The 13,572-nt window shown below is 41.0% G+C and overlaps 2 protein-coding genes and 1 long non-coding RNA gene across 3 annotated transcripts in view; 2 read left to right on the plus strand and 1 right to left on the minus strand.

Annotated features, from left to right (window-relative positions):
- Positions 1 to 75: 75 nt before the first annotated feature.
- On the plus strand, positions 76 to 3,398 carry LOC129172839 (E3 ubiquitin-protein ligase ZNRF2-like). The gene is made up of 4 exons (XM_054762945.1): positions 76 to 841; positions 1,724 to 1,819; positions 2,135 to 2,240; positions 2,366 to 3,398. Exons 1-4 carry the CDS (start codon positions 514 to 516, stop codon positions 2,421 to 2,423), a joined length of 588 nt encoding a protein of 195 aa, XP_054618920.1. The 5' UTR covers positions 76 to 513; the 3' UTR covers positions 2,424 to 3,398.
- The window catches only part of LOC129172843 (uncharacterized), a 30,315-nt gene continuing 18,393 nt past the window's right edge, over positions 1,651 to 13,572 (minus strand). The window contains exons 3-6 of the long non-coding RNA XR_008567102.1: positions 11,623 to 11,673; positions 5,400 to 5,528; positions 2,112 to 2,228; positions 1,651 to 1,811 (exon numbers count right to left, since the gene is read on the minus strand). This is a non-coding gene — a long non-coding RNA (uncharacterized LOC129172843). The remainder of the gene's footprint in view (positions 1,812 to 2,111; positions 2,229 to 5,399; positions 5,529 to 11,622; positions 11,674 to 13,572) is intronic.
- Positions 3,527 to 5,300, plus strand: txnl4a (thioredoxin-like 4A). Its single transcript, XM_054762946.1, has 4 exons — positions 3,527 to 3,686; positions 3,891 to 4,071; positions 4,734 to 4,837; positions 4,919 to 5,300. Exons 2-4 carry the CDS (start codon positions 3,919 to 3,921, stop codon positions 5,088 to 5,090), a joined length of 429 nt encoding a protein of 142 aa, XP_054618921.1. The 5' UTR covers positions 3,527 to 3,686; positions 3,891 to 3,918; the 3' UTR covers positions 5,091 to 5,300.

Raw genomic sequence — 13,572 nt, forward strand, 5'->3', positions numbered from 1 at the left:
CCGGTAGTTGCTTGACGACTTTTACTTTGAAGGCAACAATGCTTCGCTCCGCAGTCCTACCTTATTTGACAGGCACTTTACGGGGGGAGGAGGGCAATCCCTGCTTTTATTTTTCTTTGCAGACAGCCAGGCTCGAGAACAAAAACAAACTTGAACTAGACGAGCCGTGTCAACTGTCGATCTTATTCTCTCGCTCGAGGAGGGCATACCTCAGCCTTTCCGCTGTAGACATTATACGATGTTTTTTTTCCTTTGTTTTACTCAGGAAACCGAACGCGAACGACTCTGAAGAAAAAAATCAACAACAAAAAAACGCCCATTTGGGAAAAAATAAAGTTGACTTGTCTGCGAGTGCGCACTTTTACGCACGCCATGCAACTTTAAGATGTTGTCTCGACGCGACATTGTCGCTTTGATCTGCGTTTCCTTTGTTGGCGTCACGTCGTCAGGACAGTAAGCATGTGTTGCGGCTGAAGACACTAAGGCTCACTCCAGCGTCGCCCTGAAAACACCATGGGGGCCAAACAGAGCAGCCCCACATATGATGGCAGAACCCGGGCTTATTCCAGCTCCGATCTCCCGTCCGGGAATTCCAACGGTGGGGAAAGGTTTGCGGGATTCAGGTACACCAATGGACCAGACGGCCCCAGGATACGGTACACGGGTGGAGGGCCGACCAGCTCCGGTCTCAGTATACCAGCTGGGGGCAGGTCCGGTTCACACGCACTCAATCAGAGTCTGGATGGCACAGATGGTGAAGATGAGGGCCAGATGACCCCTGAGGGCCACAGGTTGCTAATAGGGTCCTTGCCTGCTCATCTGTCCCCTCGCCTGCTGACAGGTAAGATGAGCTTCATAAACATGGACACAAACATCTGTCACTTCCTGCAAAACTTCATCTCTAGCATGTCCACTGTTGTCCTACCGACAACATTTAATGTGGCCTAACCGTACCATATGTTCGTGAACACCTACGCACACAACTTTTATGTGTATTTTTCCACTGACCGCTTTAATCCCTGGCATATGGGGCACTTAACAGTCTAATAGCTGTTGCCTTCTCCACTTTGGTTGCAGCCACAGGTGGCTGTTTTGTTTTAACAGTCTTCTCCCTTCAACGGTCTTGCAAAACCGGCCTGTTTTTTTTTTCACTGAGTGAGTGCAATGTAGGTCAACAGATAAGAGCTTGCCTGCTGGTTACACATTTGCACACACAGACACACACACTTCCTTGTGGGGTGTGTCCAAATAGCAGACAAAACCAGCCTTAATCAAATGTTATAGTTTGAAAATTGTTTACAGTAGTGTTTCCTGTATCAGTTTCCTTACTGTTCATAAGCTGCCATGAGGAAGTCTATAATTATTAATAGCTTGCAAGTCTTCTGTTGGCTCCCCATGCTGTTCCTCTTTTTTTCACCGTCCTCATGGACACATGGTGCGCATGTGATGCATTTGGGGCCATTTCCTGCCAGTTTTTATTAAAAAAAAAAAAAAAAAACAACAACAACCTTCAAAAAAGCTGGTGTTTCTGTGTACCATCGGTGGTACTCATACCACAGTTTGTGACTCGTTCACTGCAGTAAAGATGAAGCCAAAGACCCCTCTGGCCAAGAAAATTGTTAATTAAAAGCATGATCTTGTGTACCTGTCATGGACATGCAAGCACTTCTGGGTCCTCATCTTCTTCATCTTCCTCCTCATTTGTGGCTTGCTTCCTCTCCAGGTTTCCATTGTCCCGTATGCTCCAAGTTCATGGCGTCGGATGAAATAGAGAAGCATCTGCTCATGTGTTTCAGCAAATCGCGCCTTACCTACAATAGTAAGAAACATACCCCTACTTGTACATCTGAATGCTGCACATAATGCATTATGAACATTGTATATACTGAATAAATCTTGTTATACAGTCATGCTTCACATTTCATATTTTGTCCTGTCGTGCCATGCCCCTCTCTTAATAAAATATAGTGATAATGCAACATGTTTCCAGAAAACAACATATTTCTATATGATTATTAGGAATGCACACAGGAAGGCTAGAAGTCTGTTATCTTGGGTTAAATAGATGAAGCTGCAGGATTTAGTAACAGAACTGAACATTTGATACTCACATTGCTGCATTTTGTCCCCTCAGAGGACATCCTGTCCAGAGATTCTGGTGAATGTGCCATCTGCTTAGAGGAGTTGGAGCAAGGAGACACCATCGCCAGGCTCCCCTGCCTCTGTATCTACCATAAAGGGTAACAAACAAGTATTCTTTACCACCATAAAAGTATTGTGATGGCACATGTTGCAAGAAACATTATTACAAACAATTATTTTGAGTCAATGGCAAACTTTCATGCTCTTCTCCTTTCTTTTCAAGATGTATAGATGAGTGGTTTGAGGTGAATCGCTCATGCCCGGAACATCCCTCCAACTAGCAAGAGTACAGCAATGAATCGACTGTACCTGAGCTTATTTGAACACTGTATGGTCCAGTGTTATTGTAATTATGTTTTAAGTGCTCATCAGGGATTGGGAAACATGATTGTTAGAGGATTATTCATGTGGCCTCATGGGACATCGGTGGATTTATCGGATGGAGGTTTTTGTGTCATGGATCGTCTGAAGAACTACTGGAGGAGTCCGTTCATGTGAATGTTCTTTGGGCCTACTCTGCTGGCTCGAGCCTTTCCTAAAACTGGGATCTAGTGGAACTGTTCGCCAAACAGGGCTTGATTTGTCCGGACTCGTGCGTATCGGGCGTGATGGCAGTAATATGACTTTTCAATAGAGATTTCTGGTTGCTGTTGCCTGTACTGTCGGCTGTACAATGTGAAAAACAGCCATACAGAGTACGAAATGCCTATATCAGCTTTAAGGGATGATTAGTGTTGATGGCAGTGGTCGTTTTTTTCACTATTAAAAAACAAATGTGTCCTAGACCAAATAGTCTTATCACGAAATAGCCACACCACTGGTAATCACTTGGCTATTCTGATCCACATCCATGCAAATGTGTAGCATAGAAGTGGAATTATACGATAGGCTCATACATATCTTAACAGTGATTTGTGTGCTCTTAAAAGGAGCGCCATTATATGCTGCTATGTCATAGACTGGAAAGTTTCCTATAACCTTTGGATCTTTGTTCAGTGTCATTTCTATTTGTACTGTAATGAATTGCACAATAAATGTTTCTGTCACTGTGTCGCCGCACAACATACACCATGATCTTTTAATATGAAAACTAATTTATGTATCAAATAGTATACGCTATGATGGCAACTGGACATTGCTTGATGCGAATGATTTTTTTACTTTCATGAATGTAGTATTTAATATGTAGTATTTTTGTCATTTAGAAGGCCTGTTCTAAGAAATGGATGTATAAATAAACCATAAAAGTGCCACCACTTGAGCTCCAGTTCTCAATTGATTTGTTTATCGGCAGATTTCTTTGTAGGTTTTTAATTAGATTATCTATTTCATGTTCTACACTATTTCTAAACAAAGCGTTCCATCAAAACAAATTACGTCACTGCGATGTACTTTCGGCGCAGGCGGATGAGGTAATATGTACGTCATCGGCCAGCCAAACGCAACGTTCTATTGGCGTAAAACTACCGTCGACATTTGCGGCAACCTTTTTACCTTAAAATAATCATTTTCACTAAATAACGTCATCTTTACCGTGAATTTAGGTAAGTCTGCCACTTTTATGTTTTTGAGGAGTCGTTTGATAAACGCTTTGGCCGATCGTTTGTTAGCCATCATGGAAACGTCCAGAATAACCACATTTTGCCTCACACTTTCCCGAGTGATTACCCGTTTTAGGATGATTATTAATTTTCCGATATTGGCGATAATCAATGTCCATCAAACTACAATCGCTTTTTGTTTTTAAGGAGTGGGAGTCGACGTCCAACACTCAAGATGTCGTACATGTTACCACATCTCCATAATGGATGGCAGGTCGACCAAGCTATCCTCTCCGAAGAAGACCGAGTGCTCGTCATTCGCTTCGGACACGACTGGGACCCGACGTGTATGAAAATGGACGAGGTTTTGTACAGCATCGCTGAAAAGGTTAGTACTTTTGAACGGACAGTGAGCTGTTTAGTTGTATTCTTAGCACTAGCTCGCGCGGTACAGTAAATTCAAATCATGCTCAAAATAGCACCTACTAGCGGATCTTTTAAGTGTTAACACTTCGAGAACCTGTGGACATTTTGTGCCATTCAGATTTGAATGTTCAAGCCATTTTGGCTTGCGTTGGACGAATATAGATTCATTTGCACAGCTAAAAAAACATTTTAGAATTGTCAAATCTTTGCCTAATTTGCCGAAAATGAAGACGCTGCACAAAAAGCGACATTTATTCCTTCCTCCAAAATATACCAATGTAAATGCCATTTTAAGTCATCCTTTGTTAGATTTTAAGTTGCCGCATTAATTGTGGAGTGCGTCTTGCTGTAAGGAACACAGTGCTGTTTTGTAGACGCCAATAAAAGGCACAGTCCTGACGCACCGTCGTTCTGCCATTTTATAACACGGTGGACTTGAGTTGTTGAACATCAGCGGGTCTGACTCGAGCAGGTCCCACTGTACTGGTCTATTTAGAATTTTTAAATTTGTCCACTAGATGACGCTACTTATTCCCATTCAAAGCATGCAGCGCCATTTACTGTTTTCTGCAAGTGCGCCGTTCTGCTGAAATGATTTGCGTGTCCGTCTAATTTCTTTCACAGGTGAAAAACTTTGCAGTCATCTACCTTGTAGACATCACGGAAGTGCCAGACTTCAACAAGATGTACGAGTTGTACGACCCATGCACTGTCATGTTCTTTTTCAGGTGAGGCAAGTTATTTAAATAAAAGCTATTAAACCCCTGCTTTTATCACAGCCACTGTTTCTGGTGTTTTTTTCTCCCCAGGAACAAGCACATCATGATTGATTTAGGCACCGGTAACAACAACAAGATCAACTGGACAATGGAGGACAAGCAGGAGATGATAGACATTGTTGAGACGGTGTACCGAGGAGCAAGAAAAGGAAGAGGTCTGGTGGTGTCACCGAAGGATTACTCTACAAAATACAGATATTGATTTTTACACTTTTTTTGCTTAGTGATAGACTACAAGTTACAGGCGTAAATAAAGGTGTTTTATTTTCTGTTTTGTTTTTTCTTTTTAAACAAGAGTCATTGTCTTTGTGCTGTTATATTTTTTTTAATTAAATTTAGTTTTAATCAAGGTTTGACCATTTCTTCCTGCTTTTATGACTCATTTCTCAGTGCTGAACAAGGCCTCATTTAAATGTCATAATAAACATACATATTCATAAACATACAGTAGTATTCTGGTCACTAGGCAGCAGTAATGACAAAAAATTGAGGTTTCCTTACATTACATTACCTTAATACTACCTCAAGTCATGAAGTCAGCCATGGCACGTCTGCCGTCATGGTAGTGGTGGCCGAGGGGTTAGCATTTTGGCCACACGGGAGATCGGGAATACCTGGGTTCGAATCTCCGCTTGGGCATCTGTGTGTGGAGTTTTTATGTGCATGGGTTTTCTCCAGGTACTCCAGTTTCCTCCCACATTCCGAAAACAAACATGTTAGGTAGGTTAATGGAAGAAATCTAAATTGTCCATTAAGGGCACACCCTGGACTGGTTGCCAGGGACAAACGGTTGTTTGTTTATATGTGCTGGCAAGCAGTCCGGGGTGTACCCCAAAGTCAGCTGGGATAGGCTCCAGCATACCCCCGTGACCCCACTGAGGATAAGCTGCATAGAAAATGGATGGATGGTTAGCTTGCTAGTTTGTTAGCTTGCTAGCAGTTGTGTTGAGTGCCTGCAGCTTTCAATGTGATGTAAACAATAAATAACATTAGCATAAAGGTGAGTATAGCGGTGTTATTGCATGTCTACAGGGCTCTAATAATGTTAAAACACGTATTTAGAAAGTCAAAAAAGGTTTTCTATGCTCTTAACTACGAAAATATTCAATTTATTAGCATTGAATCATATATCACAGAAATTCATTTAACGCGGTCGGGTATGGAACCAATTAACTGCGAGAAAGAAGGGATGACCGTCTTCATTTAATTTCTGCTAGGGTGTATTTTTGAGAATCTGTTGTAGTTTTATTAAACAGATTACTTATTCACGCACTTTTTTAATCTATGCATTTTGATTTCTATATTTATTTTATTTGTATTTATTTATTATATAGTTTGTGTTATTTATATTTAAACAACATTCATGCATTATGGTGTCATTCACTGACGAGCGAAAGTGCATTTTCCTAAAAGTTCCACTAGATGGTGCCAAGTGGTGGAAAAAACGTTCATTGCTGTCAAACAGCCGTTGAGACGTAACGGTACCAGTCAAAAGTTTGGACACACCTTCTCATTTAATAATATGACGAAGTGGCTCTATACTTTTGACTGGTACTGTAACGCAAGTAAGGACGGGCAAACAAATTGGTTACATTATTTAGAGAAATACATAAATGTCTATAAATAAAAAATGTAAATCATGTTTTGTATTTACTGTATTATTCATAATATCAAATGATAATATATTAATTATATAAAATGTGTCATAATAACCACACATATTAAGCATACATAATAAAAAATGTAGAATGTAGAGCGAATTAGCAAAGTTAGTGTGTTGTTTTGCAAACCACTGTCGACATTGATGCCTGTTTGAAACATGTCCGGAAATTAACTCCACAGTTGCATCCCTATTTTCACCCCCTGCGGGCCCCTCCTGTCCTTTCCACTTACATGGACCTACAAGCTTGGCATACATTCGTCTGTGCCTGCAGGGCCCATCCATGTACTAGCATTGTGTCTTTTGTCCACTGGTCCTTTTGTAATTCACATTATCATGCATTGTTGTTCCTTGTTAATGGGGGGTGGGCAAGAGGGTGTGGACAAGTTTGGAACAGCAAAGAGTTATCTAGTAACTGTGTGGACGAGAGTCCTTGTGCGGACCACAGAAGCCAAAACTCGAAAGCGGTCATAATCCGCGATCTGTTTTCAGCAGATATCACATCACTACAAAGGGGGTGTCATCGAACTGTGAAGATCACCCAGAGGGCGGAGACATGTTGGCACCCCTCTAGCTATATAGTCTGACACTATACCCAACACGGTGGGGGAGGGGAGACAGGGTAGTTGCCAAATTCTGGGACAACACCACCCCAACCCCTAAAGTGGCACATAAAAATGCCCTCTCAATGCGTTGCTTCTTCTCTTTAATAATACATGTACTACATATAACATACAAATGCTTACACTGTCTTAAATACTCTAACAATCTGCAGCGCCCCTGGTGGCCATCAGAAGGAATGCAAGAAACGTATGCATCACTTTTATTAACGCAAGTTTTTCCACAGGTCGTACAGTGGCTAAGTGGTTTGCATGTTGGCCACACGGTCAGGAGATCAGGAAGATCTGGGTTTGAATCTGGAGGCTGCATGTTCTCCCCCTGCGTGTGTACGTGTGTGCGTTTTCTCTGGGTACAAGTGTGAGTGTTTGTCTGTTTATGTGCCCTGCAATTGGCTAGCGACCAGTCTACCAGTGTACCCCGCCTCTCGCCCAAAGTCAGCTGGGATAGGCTCCAGCATACCCCAGATCCCAGTGAGGATAAGCGGCATAGATAAAGGATGGATGGATGGAAGTTTTTCCGCTCTCTATGATTCTATTAAAATATCACAAGCCTTATAGTGCTTTTTTTTTTACATTAGTTTCCATTGTGTTTGTCTGTGTGCTTGGTTGCTACCGCCTCTCCCTATCCTTTTTCTGCCTAGCAACAAGCAGTTACAGAGTATTGTTTTTGTCCAAGTAAGAGGTTGGTGTTACAAATTTCCCTGCTGTGTTACGGCGATATTAGTTTTCCGACATGGTGGCGCTGGTATTAAACCCCATAAATCGGATTGACTTGAAATTTCTCTCACAGCTCCACAAAACAACCACTGTAACTTTAAGGTGTTTAGCCGAATCACCACACAATTTGGTACGCACTTTTAGGGGACTGATGAGCACATATGTGTAGAATTTGAGCAAGATTGGTATAAAAACATAACCGCCATCAAGCAAAACGTCATACTTACTTATCAACTAATTGGCCATAAGCCATTGAACATTTGTCTAATGATGAAACAACTTTGAGGATATGGGTATTACATGTATGCTAGCATGTCTTCCAAAGCATTTTGAGCACAACCCAAACTACTATCGAGCCCCATATCTTGACGTGTTTATTTTCCCTATAATTCCTTCAAAGGAGAAAGTTCTTGACAGATGAGTCTTATCTCCAAAAAGTGTGGTTGAATAAAGATCTGATTCGCTAATTAGAGATTGTGTGGGCTTTCGCTCCCTCGTGGTTGCATCGAGTGTTGCCTACAGGTTGAAAGGCAGATGTTTGAAGCTGATAAAGCGTGGAAATAAACATCATTCTTTCCATTCTTTGTTAGTGACACACTTAGCTAACTCTTATGTTAGTTTAATACGCCTCTCGCCTGCCTCTCACTCCACTCCGGGTCCTGTGACTAAACGGATTTGCATCTCTCTCTCGCCGCATCACTCTCAAAGGGGCATCATGCTCCCGTCTTGCAACGCCACGAGAAGACAGTTTAACTTAAAGTGAGGTAGCGGCGCTCAGAGAGGCTGTTGTGATTTACAAACACACACACTGAGTAAACGGCAGGCGACCTCGTGTGCAATCGGAGCCCAATTAGCACCTGCTCAGTCCTCCCAGGCAGGCCAGGCCTCCTGCTGCACGGGGAGGTGCGATACTGAGAATTGCTGCAGCTGAACCAACAGAACCAGCACACAAACATGCACACGCAAATTGGGGACAAACTCCATTTTGTCCCATTTCAAGCACTGGTGCATGAAATCATAATCACAGGTGCTACAAGGAGTTTCAAAAATACTTTTCTCTATGTAGGATGACTCATAGACGCTCACCGGGCACTTTGTTAGGTACACATGCTCAGTCTAACTTCACTTCACTGAGCATTTAACAATATGTTTATTATTGTGGCTATTGTGGTATATGCTTACCACTGCCAATTACAATAACGTAAGGGTAAATCTATACTTCTATGACAGTTCCAATCAAGTCTGAGCATTGTACAGTATCTCATTGTGTAAGTGTACATAATAAAGTGTCTGGTGATGGGAATTTGTGGTTGATTTCTCCCTTATGGAAGTTTTTCCATATGGTGTTCATGAACTGCAATATTTCCATAGATGATTATTTTACTCATCTTTCTATTTCATTTATAAGGAAATTAAAATTGGAATTGTATTAACTCTAAATGTATTTTATATTATCATATAGATATTATTTATATGTATAATATATATTTATATGTACAATATATTCATTCTATTCATTAACATTGTTATTTTATTAATTCTATAATTTAAAGTGTCGCAATTAATGCTATAAATAATTCTTTAAAAGAAACTCTTAGAATTATTTAGTAATTGTAAAAAAAATACATTGTGTATCTTTATTTTGTACTTTTTAAATCAATTTGTATTTTATTATATTAAAAAAATACACATATAATACTGTACACTATTGGTTTGGTTTGGTTTGATTTGATTTGATTTGAACATGCATGCAGGTTACAATGGAGTATATCTCATGAATCTTTTCACAGCTCCACATGTCCAAAAGGAGCAGGAAGAAGCAAAGCTTATTTAATCCTACACCCCCATCCGTTCCACATCTCGTGCAGTACATTATATACTTTATGTTTTTCCTTTTTAAAACAATTTGTATTTCATTATACTTTAAAAACAATCAGCCTGCAATTACCCATACGGAATATTTTAAATATGAATATCCCCGGTTGGCATTATTTACAAGACAGTTCAATATTAGCTTGAAAAGCTCCGGATGAGGGCCACCAGGCTACTGTGTCCCTGGCCATCTTCATCCTGCCTCCTCCACCTCGAGAACCATCCCTGTCCTCTCGTCAGAGTCCTCCCTACCTGCACTGCCGACGCTGGTACGACCCCCCTCTCTCTGCCTCTATCAATGCATTTTGCCCTTATAAGGCGAGAGCTCAGGCAGAGCGTACTAAGTGCGTGAGCTCCGCGGGGGTGTTGCGAGACCATGGAGACTATGTGACGACCCGCTGGGATGGGAGGAGGATGGACGAATGGATGGAGGAGAGTGGATGGTGCATGTTTGAGCTGGCTCACTTCTATCAATGACTCCAAATAGGAGGACAGAAATAGACTCAAGAGGAGGAGGAGGAAGGGCATGAGGGAGGGAGGCAGGTGAATGTGATGCTTTATGTGACAGGTGAAGCAAATGTTATAAAGCTGCATGCAGCCACACTAAAAATACACGGTACTGTTGCTAAGGTTTGTTGAAGGCGTGTTCAGAAGCGGCCCACGCAAGTTTGATGCACGCAGGCTAACATTTAGCCAGTGAGGGTCATGTGGAGGGTGAGTGGGATGATCAGCCTCGCCTACAGATGCCGTGTCCTTGGATGCCCTTTGACTGGATAACCCTGATCACATGGCCATCCGGGACACCATACCATTACACCATAAAAAATAAATAAACTTGGACATGCATTGGAGTAGTCAGTGTACAGCGTGGATAGCATCATGGGCTTACAATCCACGGACCATGACTCAACACCTTGTCATTATTGTCGAAATAGCTGGCAACGCAAGTGAAGACAATTGTGTCTCTTCACTCCAATCAAGCATGGTGGTGGTAGCGTCATGGTCTGGGGCTGCACAAGTGCTGCAGACACTGAGGAGCTGCGGTTTGAGGGAAACATGAATTCCGACATGCACTGTGGCATTCTGATGCAGACACTGGGCTGCGTGGCAGTTTTCTGACATGAAACACACCTCCAAGATGAAAAGTGCCTTCCTGAGCAAGGTGAACATGAACCCAATTGAGCAAAAGTTAGGGATGTGGAGGAGCGGAAGAAAATTCCAGTAACAACCTGTGCAGCTCTGGTGAAATCCATGGCCAGGATTAAGGCAGTGTTCCCAAAGACACAATGTGGCAGCAAGATCAACCACCACCATCTTCCTGTTTCGTCATGAGTTATTTCTTGAATTCAATAGTGTTTCTTACCTCAATAACCCAGAAGAGAGCCAAAGAAAGTTGCAAGTGCCAGCATTTTGATGAAAGTGAGAAACACTATTGAATTAAAACAAATAACTCATGGGAAAACCGGAAAGTAGTGGTGGTTGATCTCGCTCAGACATCATATCTTTGGGAACAGTCACGTCTTCACTGAAGGTAAAAGTAACCTTAGATGTTCATTTATTTCTTTCCTTCGCCATTTTTATGAAGTTTGAGTATTGTTTTTTGCATGTAAAACTATAAAAACTTGTTTTGCGTTAACATTTATGAGAGTGAGCTGTTATTAACAACGCGACAAGAGGCACGCCATATTGTACGCCAACTGGAGAATGCACGCAAACCGAGGCAAAATTGTGTTGTAAATATTCGATGCTTTCGGGGCGGACACAAACCAAGGTTCCACGGTACTGCCTTACAAGCTGTAGACTGACTACTCTAAAGTACGTCCAAGTTTACTTGTCCTTTGAGAAGATGTGAGGGTTGTACTCACTCTTTTAAGTTGTGCCACTCATGCAACAGCAAACAGGAAGGGACGAGTGACCTAAAAAAAAAAACAAGCAGAAACTGTATAAATAATCCAAAGTGCTGCACCTTATGCCTCTTGGAAATAAAGCAAAATTATTAATATTTCAGTTTCAACGGGAGCCTTAGTTTCTGGAGGATCACCTTATGATCAATAGTCACATGTGTCTGTCAGGTGACCATCATGTGTCACACACAAATACAACACTGAATTGGATTTCACGGCATGGTGAGATGTGAGCGATGGATCTGTTGGTCAAATGGGTTCAGTGTAAGGCCCGAGGTCAAGAAGATGTTGTTTGTTCGCACCCTCCCCCCCACAGCCATCACCAAGCTTTAATGACGTCTGGTCCCGTACTGAACTTCTTTCTTCTGAGGCAGTTTAGTCAGAGATGAAGCTTAGTGATATGAAAGCAGCAGTCAGCAGATACAAGCTGCAACAAAAAGAGGAAGTCTTGCTTTTCGCTTTACATGCCGGGTAAACGACATGTTTGCTGTTGTGGTTTGCAGTGGCACTGCCTCGTACTGAGAGCTGTTTGTAATATTTCGGCGACCTCATTTGGCTCAGTGAGAGCGGCAAAATATTAGAAACAGCTCTCAGTGTGATGCTCCGCAGTTCTACATCAATGCAAACCGCTAAACAATCCTTCAGGTCAGTCCTACTTTAGCCTAAAATATACATTCAAAATATTAATTACATTTTTGGTTTTTTAACCTTTCCAAGTCCAGTATGTTACATACATATACATATCAGCCAATATGCCAATATATTTTTTAAAAATGTAAAAAAAAAAAAAAAAACATCCATAAGCTTTCTTGAGTATTGCCTTTTTATTATTGCCATCATTAGACATGAGATGGGTTAATGAAGAGCATCAACAGTGATTTTCATGCAGTTATTTTTTCTACAAGAAAACATGAACTGCTGCAAAACTGCTGTAAAAATATCATATACTGTATTCATTTTTGTATCCACTTTACCCACTTTTTGTCACTAAAAATGTCAGTCTTTTCAAACTATCTCAGCCTGAAATGCACATAAACATTTTTTATTTGTTTTTTTTTTAAACCTTAAGTGCAGTATTGTTCACATAACCCCACTAAAAACAAAAAGTAAAAAACACATTTTTATAAACCATTCCAAATATGCATAGACACAAATTTATCATTACATTATAAGGTATCTGAAATGTTGCTGAATGCTTTGAATGGGAAAAAAGTAGTGCCATCTGGTGGAGAAATAGAAAAATACAAAATTAAAAGCACTGTACTGTAGTCCAAATTGAAATCTTAACATAAAGAATTGCATTAGTTTATGTTAACATAAATGTGTGGATCACATGTCATGAGGAACAAATGCATCTGTTCTTTAAACCAGAGAGGACAATTCTAAAATGTTTTCAAAGTGAATATCCTCTGGTAAATTTCAAATATATTCCTTTAACACAGACAAAATGAAAACAATGCCACCAAATATCTCTAAAGGATGTCTTAAGGGTTAATTTTTTTTCTTCTTCACCTAATAAAGTGGCCTGTGAGTGTATATTCTATATAGTCTATATATATTTTCTGCCTCTTCCTATAAGCACACTCATGTTACTTACTGTACTTCCAACAAAATATTGATCGTCTGTGATGCTTCATAAATGTCGAGCCCTATTTGAACTGATAGTTTCTCAGCACTGGCCAGTAATGTGACTTTCCCTCGTGTGGCACTGTAAGCACATGATGCCTCGCAGGCACTCCCACACAGTTTGCAAAAATACCCAGCTTGCACATCCTTAGTCACCATGATTCACTTTCACACCGGGTGCACAAACAATGCCATAACACCAATAAAAATGTAAAAAAAACTATACATGCACACAGAGGAGTCAAAGTGTAGGGGGGAGGGGGTGTTGTGAGGACATGTGTGCAT

Source organism: Dunckerocampus dactyliophorus, chromosome 20 (assembly GCF_027744805.1).
Source record: "Dunckerocampus dactyliophorus isolate RoL2022-P2 chromosome 20, RoL_Ddac_1.1, whole genome shotgun sequence".
Lineage (NCBI taxonomy): Eukaryota > Metazoa > Chordata > Actinopteri > Syngnathiformes > Syngnathidae > Dunckerocampus > Dunckerocampus dactyliophorus.

Bases quoted from the DNA above. Each gene is read 5' to 3' on its own strand.
- LOC129172839 (XM_054762945.1), top strand. From the start codon at position 514: ATGGGGGCCAAACAGAGCAGCCCCACATATGATGGCAGAACCCGGGCT. The intron at 842-1,723 runs GTAAGATGAGCT...CTTCCTCTCCAG, and splicing joins GTCCCCTCGCCTGCTGACAG to GTTTCCATTGTCCCGTATGC. The intron at 2,241-2,365 runs GTAACAAACAAG...TTTCTTTTCAAG, and splicing joins CTCTGTATCTACCATAAAGG to ATGTATAGATGAGTGGTTTG.
- txnl4a (XM_054762946.1), top strand. From the start codon at position 3,919: ATGTCGTACATGTTACCACATCTCCATAATGGATGGCAGGTCGACCAA. The intron at 4,072-4,733 runs GTTAGTACTTTT...TTTCTTTCACAG, and splicing joins TGTACAGCATCGCTGAAAAG to GTGAAAAACTTTGCAGTCAT. The intron at 4,838-4,918 runs GTGAGGCAAGTT...TTTTCTCCCCAG, and splicing joins ACTGTCATGTTCTTTTTCAG to GAACAAGCACATCATGATTG.